This window comes from Rhodnius prolixus, unplaced genomic scaffold (assembly GCF_049639745.1).
Source record: "Rhodnius prolixus isolate KJV_2025 unplaced genomic scaffold, Rpr scaffold_3, whole genome shotgun sequence".
NCBI classification, from domain to species: domain Eukaryota; kingdom Metazoa; phylum Arthropoda; class Insecta; order Hemiptera; family Reduviidae; genus Rhodnius; species Rhodnius prolixus.
Window position 1 is genome coordinate 17899711 of NW_027411603.1, and position 18437 is coordinate 17918147.

An 18437-nucleotide genomic window follows, 5' to 3' on the forward strand; every position below is an offset into this window, starting at 1 on the left:
TTCCCCAAAATCAGAAAAATGTTACGAATAAAAATAATAGCTTTATATTTATGTAGTTGTTTCGAAAAAAGTATGAATCAGTTTTGCAGAAAATTCCAAAAAAGAGATCTCTGTTTTGCAAAGTTACCGCTTCAGGACAACCCATATTTTTCCAAATTTTAATCATTAATCATGCATTATAATAAATCTTAATAAAGAATTTGCTTTGTAACATCGCGATGGCCAGACTTTAAACCGCTTAACTATACTTTATATCAAAATGAGAAATTGAAATCATTTGTTAGTTAGTTTCGAAAGCAAAGTACCAACAAATCATTAAATAGCAAACTAAAATTAAAACAAAATCTATATAGCGAAATAAAGCTTGCTTTTTCCAAACGATTATAAAACGCCTAACTGCCATCAACTGCTATTTTCTTGTGTGTTGAGCAAAAATGGTCAATTTTGTTCAAAATATTCTTATTTTAGTTTAGGAGCTTTTAACCTATAGCTAAAAAAAACTTTCAAGGTACTGTGCAAAATCAAGTTAATAGGACATTGTTAAAACTCTGGGGCAAAAGATTGGTAAAAATCATTTCTCATTGAAATAAACTGTTCCTTGACTGTTTTATGTAGTTTTTATCGTGTAAAAGTAGGTATTAAGTTAATAACAGTAAAAACAATTAGATTAAGATACATCGAGCCTTAAGAAAACTCAGAAACTTTATGCGAGATTATTCCATAGAAGTAAAGTTCCATAGTTATGGTGAGAAGTGCAATTCTAGTTTACTTCATTTAAAAAATCAGATTAGCATAACAAAAAGAACGGATGTGCAAGAGATTTTAGGAAAGGATGAAATTTATTGTCATTGGGCCCTAAGCTTTTCAGAGAACTTGTCTTGTTGTAGACCACCTATTCCATCTCTTAACAAAGAACTGATAAAAAGAACTACTATGTTCCCAGGAAGATAAAATCTAGATATGGGAAAATAGCGATCAGGCAGCTGCGGGTTTCCGAGTGGGAGCCAGAGCTCTAATAACTAAGCTAATCTCTTCCCTAAAGAATGTTTCGGACGAAAAAATCTCAGATAATGCCTGTAAAAGAAGTTCTAGACTAGCCAGAACATTTAAATCTAGGTGTAAATTATTTAAAGCTCACTTACATTTAATGCTCGCAAATAAGAGAAAACAGTAAAGAAGATAATAAAAAAATTAAGTGGGGACATATGTAAACTTTTTTCGATAGCTTGGTTCAAATTATAGAATAAACCCTGTTTTGAAAATATGTTTTGAAAAAATTGAACAAAATAAAGATGAACCTTAGATAATTAGTTCATCTTAAAAACTAAACAAACAAAATTCTCTACTTATTAGAATTGTAGTATGGTAGGTAGTAATTAATTGAAGTTTACATGGACTAATTATTAATTAAAAGTAATGGAACAAATTAATTATTTATATGGTTTAATTAATTTAAGTGTTGATTACAATACAGCTATCCCCTTTATTTATTTTCTAATATTTACAATAAAAACGGCTAACTTCATAAATTTTTAAAAGTAATTGTGCTGTATGAAATTATATTAACGTACATTTAAAATCAAACTAACTTGCTGACAATAGAAACTAAAAAATGCATTTTAAAATTCTTAGATCGTCTGAAAAGTTATTATATTTAAAATTAGCAGATTTTTTGTTTGTTTTTTTTTAAAGTCATCGACTTTTTAAATTTCTACATTCAAATATATTCTGTTGGTGTGGAAGGTAAGGCAGATCTCCGATTTTGTAACCGTACTTTCAACAAGGGGATCACCTCCCCTGATCGCCTCACCGTAAAAATAACTATTAAATTTTACAAATTTTGAAGTAATAGTAAATCTTTACTTTGTATATCCAATTATAATTTTAATATACTTTTTTAAAAATTTGTATAATGCCAAAATTGTACACTTAAAAACGACGAAGTTAACATTTCATCCCTCTTCTCTCTTCTTCTAAACTTTCTTTCCTCTAAGAGCATCACCTCTCTTCTTTTAATCTCCATTTTCAGCTCATTTTTACTGTAGATCTGAGCTAACAAACGTATCTGCTCCCTTAGAATTATAAGAGCCTTGAGGAATATTGTTCCCTTGCCCATAAATACGCGACCCGCATCACATATTCTAGAACTAAATATACAACTTGCATGACAATGTGCTCCCAGTCTTAGACTCTTTTTAAACTCAATCAGGATCTCCCAGAGGGAGATTTCTTCCTCTTACAGTACTGATCATCTCAAACCTACCATTGTTATTCACACTAGTCGCGTCCATTTGGGTATATAGTTAAATTACATAAAGTTCTATGCCTTTAGTTCCTTATCCTTTAACTTTTTAAATATTAAATTGATTTAAATCAGTTAACTGATTTCAAGTCAACCAAAAAAAGATGAGTCTACAAGTTAAATTCCCTACTTGTTTCTAGAGTAAACGTCAGATTCATTTGATAGATTTGTTCTTCCCAAATTTGAGACAGAATTTTGAATTCTATCAAGTGCAATTAATTCACATAATTTATAAAGTGTAAATTTTTGTCAAAATGTCGACTTTAAATTTTATTCACTTTTTCTAGTGGATTACAGAATAAAAAAGTGTCAACCGTATGAAAATGAACTCTTATTATTTAGATAACTATTTGGCGTCTATATTGAATACCGTATATTTGAAAATTGTCAAAAATCTTTGAAATTCAATTGAAATGTTTTAACTCACAATTTGGAAGAGTAGAGTTATTTTTGTAAAATCGGCATCTGCGATTTGTAAAAAAGACATATTCTTTTGTAGAATACTAGAGATAATATTTTCATTTATAATAGGTTTAATATTTAAAAATTATCGTTAAAAGAGAGTAAGATTAATTTCAGACCAACGCCTAACCGAATTTGGGTATTCATTTGCGTATATATAATTTCCTACGCCTGGGCATTACTGGCCAGTTCGATCATAACTTCGCTTTCATGGTGTAAATGCCATCGTCAGATCTAAAAGATTCCCTCATGATCAGGAGTGCAGTGCACCAGTCCAAGTACTGAACTGACATTAACGCAACTAAGACTTTCTACAACTACTATGAGTTGCAGATGTCTGACAAAGTAGCCATATTTGGTCGGCATTCTAAAACACATCACAAATTGACTATATACGTGTATTTTATAATAATTTTGTAAAATAAAACCAATTTCTACATTAATATTGTTACTAATGTTAACGCAAACAGGAATATGCCGGTCTTCACCTCTTTGTGCAGGTAAGCGATATAAAGAGATTCACACCAAAGTTTTGATTGTTACAGATTTTAAATATATCTTCGACCAAGAGTGCGTTTGAAAGAGGTCCCGTTCGTTGCATAATTCCTATTTTTTAGCCTAAAGAATTTCACGATAAAAATATATTTCTTCCTCACTTTTTTTTTAACTTGTCTTATTTTAGAATAGGTTAAAATTTACAATACCTAAAGAAAATCCCAACGTTCAAAATTTACTGAAATAATTCGCAAAATTAGAGTATTAGTTTATTTTTAGGGAAGGGTTTCTTGCAGAATACTTCCAGATAGCACTTCTAGCACTTTTATATGTACTTAAATGACAGTGTCTGTAGAAGTAATTTTTATTGGAGTCTTACCCTAGATAACTACTCTTCTCTGTGTTGCAGACATTCTACGTTATCCTTGTTGCTTACAACGCAATAATGCGTTGATTGCAAGTAAATTACGATTAAAAAAAAGAAATAAAAAATACACAATGCAACAACAAAACAATGATAGATCACACGCAAAGTCTATCAGCAAGAGAATTTCACTTCAGGATAACCAAAGCAATAATTCATTAGATATTACTTAATAGTAAATGGTAATTATACATTGTTATTATTTGTTTTACTTTTGCAGTACAAATACATTTATTTCCCTAGTTGGTGCCTTGCCGGACATTAAAAATTTATTTGTGGATATTAATTTAATTTTTCAGTAAGTAAAATACTGCGAAATTTGCCCTGAAAAAAAGTGGTCCTCGATTTTGAACGTTTTACTTTTCACTTGTTCAACAAATTTACAAATAGGTGTAAAAAAATAGTAATCAAAAGAAGAATTGTTATTAACACTTCAGAATAAATAATGTTGATCCAGTAGACAAAGAACTGTAAAAATAACTATTACGTTTGGACTTCGCACAGTTTTGGTTTATTTTATTCATAATTTAATCAATTAAGATATTTATAAACAATTTGTTGAAAGGAATAAATTTCTTTTCATTAACTTACTCAGATTTAAAAAAATTCATCATGTTCTAACATTGCTTTGCTGTTGCATTGTGTAATTTTTTTTTTATCGTTAATTTATTTGCAATCTTCACATTTTATTCTGTTATATTTTTGAGAGATCCACTCCTCTAAACCATCCTGGTGCGCCAGTGAATATTAATAACAGTTAAATTCAATATTCACCTAAAATATTTAAAAAGCCATTTGTTTAATATTTTTATAGTCGTATATTTTAGGAAATTTATGAATTAATTAATTTAATCTTTAAAAGAAAAAATTAAGGAAGTTAGCCTGCAATAAATGTTTTTCCGAATCTCTCACAATTTTCTTTTATTAGGTTTTAACCGACTTTTTACTTTCGTTAAAAATCCATTTGTGGCCAGTGTTTCAGAGCTTTTCTTCAGCTCCATCGCTAACACCGGATGAGGATGTGTTTAGGCATTTGGCTTTGACGTATTCGCAGAACCATCCAACAATGCACAAAGGGCGAGCTTGCAAATCTGGTAGCCCAGCATTTACTGATGGTATAACGAATGGTGCTGCTTGGTATCCCCTTACAGGTCATCTATCATTAATTATAATTTTTTGGTATAAGTCAATAATTTTAGAACTTTACAATCTAGACATTCTTTATTTTTAATAATTATTACCCTAATAATAAGGGAATATAGTAATCTTCCCTCTATTCTTTAAGAATTTTTTTCGCCTAAATGTGCCAATTTTTAAACGCCAATTCTTAACCTTTTTAAATGAAATCTCCTTCTTTACTTCTAACCTTTAAGCCCCATATACAAAATTCAAATTAAAAAATGTTCTTATTAAATCAGAGAATGTAAACTGTAAATAAGCAGTAATGAGTTGAAATATACCCAACTTAATATTATTATTTTTTAAAAATAATATTGGATTATGTATTTATGTATGTATTTTGCTTTTACTCACCCATATAAATCTGCACATTGCAATAAGTTGTATAAAGCCATATCCTGTTGGCGGAAGTGGACAAATCATTTCTTGGCTTTTTGGTAATTCAATCTAACAACAAGAACATTCTTCTCCTTTTTCACCTTTTTTGGTCCTCTTTTTACATCGCTGTGCAGATGCCTTTTCATTATTCTCTAACATTCCTTGTTAGGAATTAGGGTAGGCGTTTTCCACGCCAAATCTTTAACCTAGGTAACAATACAGCTTATTTGTTCTTTCATTTTAATTTCTTTAAATAACAGGTACTCAGGAGACTGATCTGATTATCCTAATGTTAGGCAGCCTTCATTATGTTGTTGTGCTAACCTTTTCCACTGCAATGTGCTTGATGGTCTTAGAGAATCCAGAGCGATTCCGACCAAATGATAGGTTCCCCTTAAGTTGCCTTTAATGACAGGTAGAGAAGACCGTGAGCCTATTCTACCCTGGACCTACCAGATCTTTTTCCATCTGCTACATCTAATTCCTCGACCTCTTTTTAAGATAGCAAGAATTACTCGAACAATTTTATTTGAGTGCAGTTGGTGCTTTTTGTTTTGTATTCGATTTCTTTTAATTGTTCTTTTACTCACTTAAAGGCGGAATGCAGGACTTCAATTATGTTTGGTATGGTTGTATGGAGATAACACTAGAACTATCATGTTGTAAATATCCTCCGTCAACAGAACTACCTAAATATTGGGAGGATAATAGGCTGGTAATTTTATTTAAACTGTAGAAATAATATAATAATAAAATTCATGCTATAACTGAAGACTATTTGAATAATTTTACAGCCCCTGGTCAAATTTTTAGCTGAGGCTCACAGAGGGATCCATGGATTTGTATTGGATGAAAATGGCAATCCTATTGAAAAAGCTTCTCTGAAAATAAAATCACGTGATGTCGGATTTCAGACAACAAAGTATGGAGAATTTTGGCGGATATTACTACCAGGAGTTTATAAACTTGAAGTATGTACTTAAATATTTTCGCTGATAGTAACTGATAGTAACTGTGGAACTTACATAATTAAGAACCATTCTTTAGTTATCGAAAATCGCTTCCAACTACATAAGTTTCATTATTATAATTTATAAAGCAACAATTTTTTAATTGTGAATTTATATTCTCAATTCATTAGTTGTAATTTCTGTATTATTTATTTTAGATTTAAGTTGAAAATAAGTTGTTTTTCTAGGTTTATGCTGACGGTTATACACCGAAGGACATGGATTTTATGGTTGTAGAAGAACATCCAACGTTGCTGAATGTAACCCTTTATCCAGCAAAGGTAGGTGGAAGAAATAGAGATGATATGACTCTTTATCAGAAACCATGGCATCCTCCTTGGCTGGTTTCTATTCACAAACTACCTCAATCAGCTCCAGGCATGGAACATAATGAAGAGGGAGCAGGAGAAAGGGGTGATCGTCCATATCACATATATACCGGCGCTAGTACTCATTCATTAACAACCGCCACATTCATAACTTGTGCACTGCCAATAACAATTGTATCGTGGCCTGCGCTTACTAACCATTTGTCTTTGCCAATCTAACATTTGTTAATATAACACTAGGTGTAAGGTGCATTTCTTTAGGATTTTTTTTAAATATTTCTCTAACAAGTTCTAAAATTTAAATATTTATGTATACTAACAAATCTAAAATTTAAATATTTATGTACATAGTTAAATTATTCTTTATATATACAAAATTTCTAAGGGAACATAATCTTTTAGAAGTATTTTAAATCAACATTCATGTAAATAATGTTCAGCTTGCCCTTCAGTAATGCATTTAGATGTAAAAAGTATTGTTCTTTGAATTCATATCAAATATGACCAAATTTTTAAAACTATCTCAAGTCATTTAAAGTAAATAATACAGTAGATAATAGTTAAGGAATTAACTGATGTTAAGAAAACTTTTAAATATCCAGGCTACTTAATTTGGTTTAATTATACAATAAATTGACAATGAATTACGGTAGCAAAGGACTCTGCACGCAAAAAAACATGTTTATACTTTTACGACCGTAAGGGAAATTACCTTATAACGTAAGTAAAAACTGTAACGTAAGTGATTTTCTCTTAAATCGTAATTTAAGCTTACGACCATGGGATTGAATTAGTCGTGACTAATTTTTTTAATTTTATTATCAGTCATGACTAAAAAAATTAATTTTGATTTTAAAATTTTGTACCACACTTTCATAAATAGGTACAATCTTTCGTAGACTACTCTTAGTTTTTCAATAGAAACTCGATAATCCGAATTCTTCAAAACCGCGCAGCAAAAGTAGTGAGCCACATGCCAACACAAATTAAATACTCAGCGAGAAATGAGTCTTATGCAAATTCATAAATAAATAATTGTACCTTTGTATTGTTTTAAGAGTAACAGTTACTGATTGCAACGTTTTAGTATTATAAAACTATGTATTTTTATTTAAACATATATTAATAATTTTAACATCAGCTGTTATAAATTTTGGGAGGACGATATTCTCTCCTTCAGAAAGCATTCGAGATTGGGCCTCTGCCTAAGCTAACTTGTAACGAAGACCAAAGAAATGGCGAAACTTATATGTATCCTATATAATAAAAAACTGTTTCTGGATGGTAAGATAACCAAATCCAGAAGTTTCGCCATTTCTTTGGCCTTCAATACTAGTTAAAATTAGCTTAGACAGAGGCATAGTAAGAACCTCGAATGCTTTCTGAAGTAGAGAATGGTTTAGCTGCTTTATATATATATATAAAATGTAACTACAGGCCCTTAGATTTTCTCTTCCTAGGCAGGTAATTATATATCTTTTCATATAATAGATAGTTTACGATTGTAAGATATAGTTAAAAAAAAATCCCTTAGTATAGTTTCTCAGTCGCTTCCGTTCTTCAAACAAAAACTGCTGATTGATTGGCTTCTGGGCATCCTAGAGAATAATTTACAGGAACATATTCAACTGAAGTCAATGTCATCTATGAAAAATGGGTAATTACCAAACTTTCTAAAACTCTCAATACTCATTAGCTCTTACAGTCCTAGATGTTTCAAGAATAGTAGACAGATTAACAACAAAAATTAATGTTTATTTATACACCCAAGTTAAGCATAGCTAATGTATTTTTGCGTGCTCTTCCTAGGTGCCAATAAGAATTTAATGTTGCAAAAAACAAATAAGAAATTGATTAAAATTAAATAATCTAAAAATAAGTAAAATAATTAGTATATGAAATATAAAATTTCAATTTTGAAAACTTAAAATTACACACAAACCGTCTGTGATATACTACAGTATTGATTAGGAAGTAGTTAAACAAAATCAGAAAATTTAAGCTTTTATGTAGTACTTTTTTGAAGTCATGACATTTTTATTTCTTTTTATTGTAGAATAGGTATAAATTTTGAAAAATAATAAAAGTAACACTTTGTACAAACATTGTCGAAAAATATAAATTGCGCGAATAATTCCCGCTATTTTATTCCATTTTTTAAATGAATAAGTACGTAGAATTTCAAATTTAGTTTGGACATTTGTTCATTAATTTCTCTAATTTTAAGTAACGTATTGGATTAACCTGAAAAAGGAAATAGTATTACACAAACACTGCCTCATTATTTTAGTTCATATTTTTAACAAAATGTAGATGTTACCAAGCTTAATATTAGAGAGTAATAAAGAAAAGAAATTATACAATTTATTTTAAAAAGTTACTATTGTAAAATATTGATTACAAATTATAAAGTACTTCATAGGAAAAATACTTTCAAGTCCTGGTGAAAATGTGTAATTCGGTATATCGTCATCTGAATATTGACAATAATGTACGTTTTAAAGTTAATAATAAATTTTAAAAATGTATGATTCTATTTTTCTTATGGTTCCTTCATAAATGGATAAATTTATATTTTTGTATTAGTTTGGAACATTTTAGTTTTTAAATCAGTCACTCTAGTTACTTAATTGGACCAGAGTAATTCATCATAATTAAATAAAATTCTCTTGACGACCTACAAAATGTTACAATTTCCAAATGAAGATAGAAAGATTAAAAATTTCAACAATGTACTTTACATAGAAAAAATATTCAGCAAGCTCCTTTAGGACAGGATAAATATTTAAATTTGCTAATATAAATATAACATTGCAAATAATATAATTTTTAATAATTATTCATATTATTTATCCGTAAACGAATCGTACATCCTTTTTAAGAAACTGAGTTAGATCTCTTTGTGAAGATCTTCAAAGCATGAGCATCTAACCTCCTTCTGCTAATAATCATAAACTTGTTTGTTTGTTTCTTATAATATTTCCAATTTCAATTTTCAACACAAGCTTTTTATTAAAATTTATTATTAGTTTTGTAACTAATAAAATACACGGAGATAATTGCACTATGTATCCTTCTTCAGGGCTATATATTTTAAAAGATTGTTTCACCAGCTTCCTCGAATTGACACTTGTTTTTTTCTGGATATGGTTTATTTTCTGACTTTCGTTAATTATGAGTGTTTACAACATCGACTTTTATTGTATTTCATTTAATATGGAATGCCTCAAATCCTTTATTTTGTTTAATTCTTATACCTACTTTACTGCTTGCGGTTTTTAGCAAAACCAATCAATCACGCTTTCTTTGAACTGAAGTATAAAACAGGCGAAGCTCTGAGATATCCAAAACGCACAGTGTTCCATTGTTCGCAAACTAAAAATAAAAAAATCACAAATATAATACTGTACATAGTGTATATATTGCTAATATGCTGGAAGGTGGTTGATTACTAAGTATATTTTCAGAATGAATCTTTTATTGTACATAAGCAAGTAACTTCCTCTCCAATAAGTACAGTGCAAAGTACAAATGGACAGAATAGAGAATCAATTATGTTCCCAGAGTATTAAATTGGTAAGTAAAATGTAATTGTGAAATCTGTTGCCTACACTCAATAAATGTTTATTCATTTTTAGAGATTTATCTTTTTAAAGCTGAAACTCTTTTAATCTAATTTGGTAAATAATATTAAGAAAAAATATATATTTTTTTTATAAAATATTTTAATCAGGAGTATGTAATTAGCGCTCAAAGTTTTCTCCATCGTCCACTTAGATTACATGTTAATTAAGTAATCTTGAATTATATGTATTTGTACAAAATTGAGGAAAATTATGGTTTAAAATATAATTTTAAAATAAGAGAAAGTATATTTTGTTTCATAAACCCGTAAATTAACTTTTCAATCAGAATATATAAATCTTTTCTGAGTTGCACTATTTAGTTTTTTAATTAAATTGCGTTACTTTTCCGTATTAGTATTGGTGCAGTTAAAAAGATATTTAAAATTTTGAACATACTAATTCGAAAATTCTTACGCCTAAAAAAAACGATTGTTTCTTAGCGAACAAATAGCGAATTGCCTTACTCGTTAGACCAAATAAAGAAACAAAATGGCAATAGTTATAAACTTATTTAATAAAAAATAATAATAAGAAGCATTTAAAATGAATGAAACGAATTATTTCCACTTCTGATTATATTTTTTAAGGCTCTACTCTAGTCTTACTATTTGTTTTGTTCATTTCAGCGGCAAGACAGCGGCTTCTATAGACCACCTCATCAACATTATTACCATCATCAAATCCCGCCGCCAAAAAAACCTGGCTCTACTGATTCTGGAATATTTTCTTCTTTAACTTCTGGTTTCAATAATTTTGTGAATAATATATTTGGTTAATTTGTTAATCATTCAGAGACTGGTGTTAACTTAATGACATAAGTGTCTGCCACATTCAGCGAAAAATTTTCGCTTAACAATGCATTTATTACAGATTAAGAGAAACTCAAGCAGGTTCCATTTTATGTAATAGCTAACTAGGAATTATTTTATTTATTTAAGACTGGAAATCAAGCTAGTACGCTTCAGAGAGATATAAATGCATGGTCAAAATGTAAATGACTCACTGTCTTTTAAGACAGAGAGCCATAAGTAAATTTATTTAATTACTTTGGAGGCACTGTAAATTATTAAGAATAAAATAATTAGTTCTATTTTTATATATTCTTATACAAAGAATTATCCCAGATAAATTTTAGAGAAATGTCATCAGGATTTAAAAATATATTTCTGTAACCTCAGGGATTTTCTCTTCCAAATTATTAGGGCATTTTCATCTAATAAAATTATAATTCTAGTGTTACTTTTTATTTGGAGAACCTGTTAAGCGCAAAAAAAACTAAAATTCTCTTCTAATAACAGCAAAACACAAAGAATTTTGCAAATTTGTTTATAAATACTTGCATTGTCGAACAGTAACTCCGTAAACCGAACTGAAGTTCATCGAATATTTAAAGCGGGTGGCGGATTAGCAGAAGTTTTATATTAGTAGAAAAAAATTAAGTTCTGTCATGACCACAATCTTTAAAGTACCAGAAACAGATAAGCTAGTCTTAAAACTGCTGCGCCTGATAAAATCTGTACCAGAAAGAATCGGGGATTTTCACCGCTTATTTGATGAACAAAAGTTTCTATGTAACCTACACAAAAATTATTTTCTGCAAAGAAATGTGCATTAACCATGGATCTATACCGAATGTCAAAATCATTGTGATTGTTTAGGCAGGAAGTAAAAAAAAAAAACACGAATCGTTTAAATTCTCTAACAAGGTATAGGGTTAACAATATTACTGCTGTGTACACTGCAGTCAGGTGATTTACCTGGTCCTCGAAACTTTTGAAATTATCACAGATTCTTCAGAATCCCAAAATCTCATAGGTTTAAAAAATGTTTCAAACAAATGTGTGTCATAATTAAAATTTAAAGAACATATTACACATGTGTACTTGTTTTAGAGAGAACTAAAATAAAAAATGATGCACTCAACTTTCTTTTACTTTTTATTAAAACACACGTTAAAATTAAATATGTAATAAATATTAAGAATAGAATTTAACTTTCTGGTTGAGATTGTGATTTGTTCGTTACTGCTAGGTAACGCCTACTTGTATGGCAAACTTAAACTAAACTCACTTTTTTAGAAAAAAGAAAAGATTGTAAATGTAATTAACCAGAAAAATTTCCAGAATATGGCTTAAATAATAGCAAAATCACATATTTGGGTAGCCGATTTTCTTGAATGATGTTATCCATGAATCTTAAAAGTAAATTAATATTATATAGCTAACAGTACAGCACTGTTCTTGACTATGATACATTCCTAGTAGCAATCCCAAAATAACCTTCAATCACTTCTTTTCGTATTAAAAATTATAGTTTTTCAGAGTGCCTTTTCTAATCAGAAAAAAGTAGAAAATCTATTCAGCAATGGCGGAATGTGGTCTACAATGAATTTATAATCAAGTATTATAAATTTGAAATTTGATTTGATTGCTTTTTTAAATTTTTCAGGATTTTTATTCCTATGTCTATAATGCTTATAACTTATTAGCTACATATTAAGTCTTCAAAATTCACATTTCTATGTTAATCATTTCATGTAATAGAAAGTTGCCAATGCAAGCTCACGTGATAATTCTAAAGAGAAGGTTAATTCACTAATATTGTGAGAATTACTAAGATTTCTTTGTGATCTTTGATTACAGTGATTTCTTTGATCTTGTTGGCGAGATATCAATCCGAGCCTCTTAGTCTTAAGAACATAATCCAAACGGTTTATATTGATTATATTTTCCTTAAAACTAACAATAACTGGTTCTCTCTACAACAGGGAAGCAAATTACTTAAACAAGTAATCATATATTGTGCATAGCAGCACAAAATTCAGTTATTATTTTAGTTATAGTTGCATCAACTTCTTGGCGCCCGGAGCTTTTTCTAGAGCACTGCCGGCACCAGACAGTGATCTCCCACAACAGATAACACTGCCTACTGTAAGCCAGTGAGCTTTGAAAAACTTCTAAGAAGAGATAAACTAAGGAAAGGCAGGTGGATTCGAACGCGCGATATCAATGTAAGAATCTGGAACACTGTGCACTGAACCTATTACATATCCGTCATTATTTTGATTATTTACTATTATTATGATTACTATTGATATATTTAAGGAGCATTAAAATTGAAGTCCCTTTAAAAAAAAACCTTTACCTCAAATAACACAAGTTTTTGATTTTTTTTTAATCTATGTTGCTTGGTACATTAATATGACTTCTAGCAACATAAAATGCAGCAACAAGGGAACTTAACTGAATGTTTTCAGCTGTACCAACAGCTAGGCGTTCCTCCAAATCAGCCAATTTTAAGAGTAACTCAATTAAAACTTTTGTTGGTAAATCAACTAAAATAAAAAAAAGCTTATTCAGTCTAGAATTTCAAAAATTAAGCACTCAATTTTTGCTATTTATAAGCACATGTAAAAAAATACTTACTTCTGTGCACATATGAATGCACCTCATGAACTATATCAATTAATGCTAGACCTTTATTTATTTGCAATTCATGAATCACTGAAACAAAAAAAAACTTATATTAATAAAAACAGAATTTCTCCACCACAGAGCAATATAATCGGAAAAAACAAAAATTTTAACCAAAGTGATAGGCCAAATGTACATTACGCCCAAGTTCAAAAGAAACTACCATCATGATAATTCCATAAAATCCAAAAAACAGTTCTGAATGGTCGCACTTTCGATGAACTTATTTTCTTTACCTATTTCCTACTTACTATTGTACAGGTATTAGAACCAAGAAAATTACTAAAAGTACATTTAAGTTCCACATTAATTTACCCTCTCTTTAAGAAGCTACTTAAATGCAATTAAACACAACTAAAAAGTTATAAAGTTAATAATTAATTTCATTAACGGTAAAAGAAAAACTTCAAAAACCTTTTTCTTTTCATTTTTTAACTTTATAGTAATAATTAAAATTAAACTATTTAAAAAGTTAACCTAAATCCAAAACTCATGGTTGCAGAACCTCATATATTATATTTTAAAATTAAAACCTAACTGTAGAAGCCTGAAAACTACTAAATCATGTTAAAACTGTAGCCCGCATTGCTCAAACTACATTTAATTGGTCGCATTACTGGTCTTAAAACTAACAATGCCTAGATTGATCCCAAAAGTTACTTTTACTTCGTTCTGATCGCCCAACAATCAAAATGACTTATTATAAATTATTAGTCTCTTCGAATTGATTAAAACATAATTTCCAAGGATACTTTAAACTTTAATAGGGGTTAACGTTCGAATTCCAAAAATGAATATAAATGTAAAAATATCATGTTGTGCATGAAAAATTGTGTCAGATAGAAATCTTACTTTTGTTTGCACTGCAAAAATCAAAATTCAATAGCCAATTGACGATGTTTGATAAATCTGCTTTTGAAGGATGACCAACACATGAATAGACTGTATCTTCATTAACTTCATTATAAGCAGTAGCGGCACTTTGTAAAACATTTAAAACTTTACGCATATCACCACCAGAAAGTTCAATTAAAGCTTGTTTACCATCTTCTGTAACTTTTATTCTGCAACAAAGTGATTCATAAGTGTTTAATATAGGTACTCTACTTTAATTATTTGGTTACAGTAATGTTTCATTTTTATCTATTAGCTAACAATTAATTTACGATTTATGAATTTGTGTTGTTATTAAGGAACAATACCCCGTAGGCAGAAGTGGATTCTTCAGGGTACTTGGCATCTCTGCGGGTATCCCACCCTAACAATTTGAACATGAGAAACAAACACTGTAACACCCCAACACATACACATAGGGCATAGTGGTGGTGTACCCCCACTGTTAATCCTTGCTTCTATCCCTCCTTTGATCCTGTCTATCTCTTTCCTGATCCCCGGATCCCTACCCAAGCTGGGACTCGTGTCGTGGTTGTATGTGTATAGGGCAGTAAAATATGTGTGCGGTAACGATCACCTTGGAGAACCGGGTGAAACCTCATGGTAATATAGCTTTCCAGTGGCAGTGGAGGACCGTTGATCCCTCCAACTCAAGCTGGAATTAACAACTCCGTGGTGGAGGAAGACTGTAGAACAAACGGCCATCAAAGCTCTAGCCAGGGAACAGAGACTGGCCTGCCTGTTCATCATGGGGGACTTTAGCAGTGCTCCTATTGCCTGACTATGCATTAAGATTATGATGCCTGGCTGAGTAAACAAAGAGCTAAAGTGACTCTGGCTTGGGCAGAAATCAGATTACTCTGATTACAGGCCTATTCACGGGGTATGATAGGTTCAGGTAGCATCTACTGGTTCATGGTGGGGCTTATTAGCTCGGATCCCTTTTGCAAACTGTGTCAGATAGAGGAGAAAACGGCCTCTCACTTGTTCAAGTGCGTTGCAATCGAGTGGTTGCGCTATGAAACCTTTGGATCTTTGAGACCAAAGGAGGTAGTAGCGTAAAAGAACTAGAATACTATGAAAAAGATATTCACCTTAAACCTCGGAAGGTATCAAAAAATAATTTTTATAAAGTAAAATATAAATATTCAGAAAAAGAGGAAAAAGATACCAATTTAAAAACTCACTTTTCTTGTTCAATTACGTATTCAAGCCTAGGCATTATTTGCGAAGAATCGAGTGGTCCAAATCTAAACCTTGTACATCTTGATTGAATGGCTGGAATTATTTTTCCTAAATAATTACATATTAAGCAAAATCTTACGTTTTCACTGAACTTTTCAATAACTGAAATTAGAAACAAATATTCAATTTCATCAGGAAATTAACATAAAGAAAATGTTTACTACAAAGCTATTATGTGGTTACATAATTTTTAGGAAAAATCTAATCTAAAAAAAGTAAACTTCGGAGTGTAGGAAGAGAATTTCAAGTTGATCCACAGAGTTCTTTTACAGTCCACTTCTTTTTAGAATGTCGAAAAGTTTTCCCCCTGCTATCAAGAATCGTAATCAAGAATAAGGTGCATCAAGAAATTTAACATATACTTATAGTTGATCTTATCCAGCTCGGCACTCGGTTTTATTATATATTAATATTTTGCAATACAGTCTTCCGAAATTGGTTCATCACGTTGAGGTAGAGAAATTAGATATCCACTAAGTTTTTAATACAAACTAGGGAAATTAACTAAATCTGAAACCGGCAAGAAAATGTTAAAGAAACAAAATTTTATAAATCAAGTTACTCAAAGGTAACTACACATAATCAGCGTTGCGTTCCAACCAATATAATCCTGGGGCTGTGGTACTAATGTTTAGATTTTCCAGAATTTAAAATTTTGAAGTCAGCCTCTCACACTCTCTCACTCTCACACAATAAAGAAACAGAAGACTGTAGTTATTTTAAATTTTATAAAAACAGCAAACATCAATTTACAAAGCTTTGACATAAAAAGGTGGAGTTAAAGTAACATAATTTCGCACCATTAAGTCATTTTTAATAAAAAAATAACCTTGCAGAAATGGAGATGAAGTTAAAAGTTATCGGAGAATAGAATACACTGGAATTTTCCAGTGCTATGCAGCAGGAACTGAGTCAGCAAGTACGCTGGAGTGTGAAAAGTACGATACAAGTGTTAAAATTCCGTAATAGATGAGTATTTTCCCCTTTGTTTTAACAGCTCCTTTAAAGTTTATAAGGCTTTGCCTAGAATTTTAAAAATAAATAAATATGATGTATAAATTTAAAAACTTCTCAGCCGACCTTCATGGAAAATAAAAAGTTATTCGCCTGGTGGTTAAACTGCATCAGCACCTCTAAATGCTGGCCAAATAATAATAATTATAGTCAGAAAGTCTTTACCCACGCCCAGTTAATTAGAACTGAAAAAAAAAGAAATGAAGCGGAAACGTTGTGGTATAATTTTTGAGAAAAATAATTAGTTTACTTTTTACGGAGAAAGAACATTAAGAAAAGGGTTCCAATGTTGGACGCACAAGTACATAGGTGCACTGGATGGAGGTGGAGAAGTCTTGAATATTACATAAAGAAATGTAAATTCTAAAGAAATGTTGAAGAGGTTTTTTCAAAGGCCTTTACTTTTGAAAAAGAATAGCGATGAAAAATGGATATTTAAAGAAGATGCTGATTATTTATCAAGTAAAATTAAGAAAATAAATTATGTTTTCAATTAAGAAAGATTACGTAGTTTAAATACTATAAGAAATTAATCTTTGACTCACTTCTTCTTAAAGCGTTTTGAGCATCATTTGTCATGGAGTCCGCTTCATCTAGTATAATCAATTTATATCCAGATTTGAATATTGTTCGGGTGCTAGCAAAGTTAAGAATCTGACCACGAACAATACCGATTCCTCGATCATCAGAAGCATTTAGCTCCATTACCTGTACACAATTAAATTGTAATTCGCTACTTCGGTATATCTAAGAAAAATAGACTAGTCAACATCCAATTTGAGAGGTTCATTGAGGTCTTATTTGAAATAATTTAAGATTAGGAAGATGGGAGGAAAATAAGGCTAGCATTCCAACAAAAGAAAATAATAAAATGGGGCAAAAATGCCGCAGTTGTTTGGTATTTAATGAGTATTCATCTATAGTTCATTCACAAGTAAAAGGAAACAGCAGTTCTCAGCTCTTTAAAACTTATTAGATACTTACCATTGAATTCAACTGTCCACACGGGTAGAGTTTTTTGGCACATGCCAAAATCGTACTAGTTTTCCCTGTACCGGGCGGACCGTAAAATAATAAATGAGGCAACTGACCAGCATCAATAAATCTGTTAACTGACGCAAAATATTAATTAACAGCTACCTTAATACAAAATAATGTGAGAATAGAAACTCACTGGTTATTATAATATCTTCATGGGAAACTAATTGTTCCAAACAGGTTGGCCGGTATTTTTCTACCCTGTAGAACAAAGAATTCATTTGAAAATACATTAAAATCAAAGTGAAGTTTATGTAAAAACTATGTTCATTTACCAGGGAAGATTAAGCCCACTTTCTTTTTCGGTTATAGTCATGTCTTGTGGTTTTAAAGTAAGCCCTCATTCACTTATTTAATTATTTTATCTGTACCAACACTTCTCAGCAAAAATCACTCATAAAACAGAAGCATATGTCCCGCCAAAAACAAACCTTTCTTTTACAACTGAAACCTTCCGTCACATTTCAAACAAAACGGATTGTTGTGAAGTAATTTTAAAAAGAAGTAACTATAAAAGCTGACTGATGTGAAATACTTGCAGATCTTTTTGTAAATTTATTTGGGGATT

General features: G+C 30.4%; 2 protein-coding genes across 15 annotated transcripts in view; one reads left to right on the forward strand and one right to left on the reverse strand.

Moving 5' to 3' along the window:
- LOC141453362 (carboxypeptidase D) overlaps positions 1-11438 on the forward strand; it is a 37224-nt gene extending 25786 nt beyond the window's left edge. For 9 of the 14 annotated variants that reach the window (XM_074126493.1, XM_074126485.1, XM_074126496.1 and 6 more), the window contains 6 exons: positions 3235-3264; positions 4658-4834; positions 5837-5955; positions 6035-6211; positions 6439-6531; positions 10832-11438. In XM_074126493.1, the coding sequence (XP_073982594.1) occupies positions 3235-3264; positions 4658-4834; positions 5837-5955; positions 6035-6211; positions 6439-6531; positions 10832-10981 (746 nt within the window). In that variant the 3' untranslated portion in view covers positions 10982-11438. Of the gene's footprint in view, positions 1-3234; positions 3265-4657; positions 4835-5836; positions 5956-6034; positions 6212-6438; positions 6665-10046; positions 10156-10831 lie in introns of those variants that run through there. The other 5 variants (XM_074126500.1, XM_074126490.1, XM_074126491.1 and 2 more) reach the window with 4 other exon arrangements.
- Positions 7503-18283, reverse strand: RfC3 (replication factor C subunit RfC3). The gene is made up of 9 exons (XM_074126504.1): positions 18145-18283; positions 18006-18070; positions 17816-17943; positions 17377-17539; positions 15760-15919; positions 14531-14742; positions 13631-13708; positions 13350-13539; positions 7503-9954 (listed from the first exon to the last, which is right to left on the reverse strand). Exons 1-8 carry the CDS (start codon positions 18183-18185, stop codon positions 13379-13381), a joined length of 1008 nt encoding a protein of 335 aa, XP_073982605.1. The 5' UTR covers positions 18186-18283; the 3' UTR covers positions 7503-9954; positions 13350-13378.
- Positions 18284-18437: the final 154 nt, after the last annotated feature.

Excerpts from the sequence above, each read along its gene's own strand:
- RfC3 (XM_074126504.1), bottom strand. The coding sequence starts at position 18,185 with ATGACTATAACCGAAAAAGAAAGTGGGCTTAATCTTCCCTG. Across the intron at positions 17,944-18,005 it reads TGAAGATATTATAATAACCA|TTAACAGATTTATTGATGCT; the intron begins GTGAGTTTCTAT and ends ATTTTGCGTCAG. Across the intron at positions 14,743-15,759 it reads TACGTAATTGAACAAGAAAA|AATAAAAGTTACAGAAGATG; the intron begins GTGAGTTTTTAA and ends ACTTTGTTGCAG.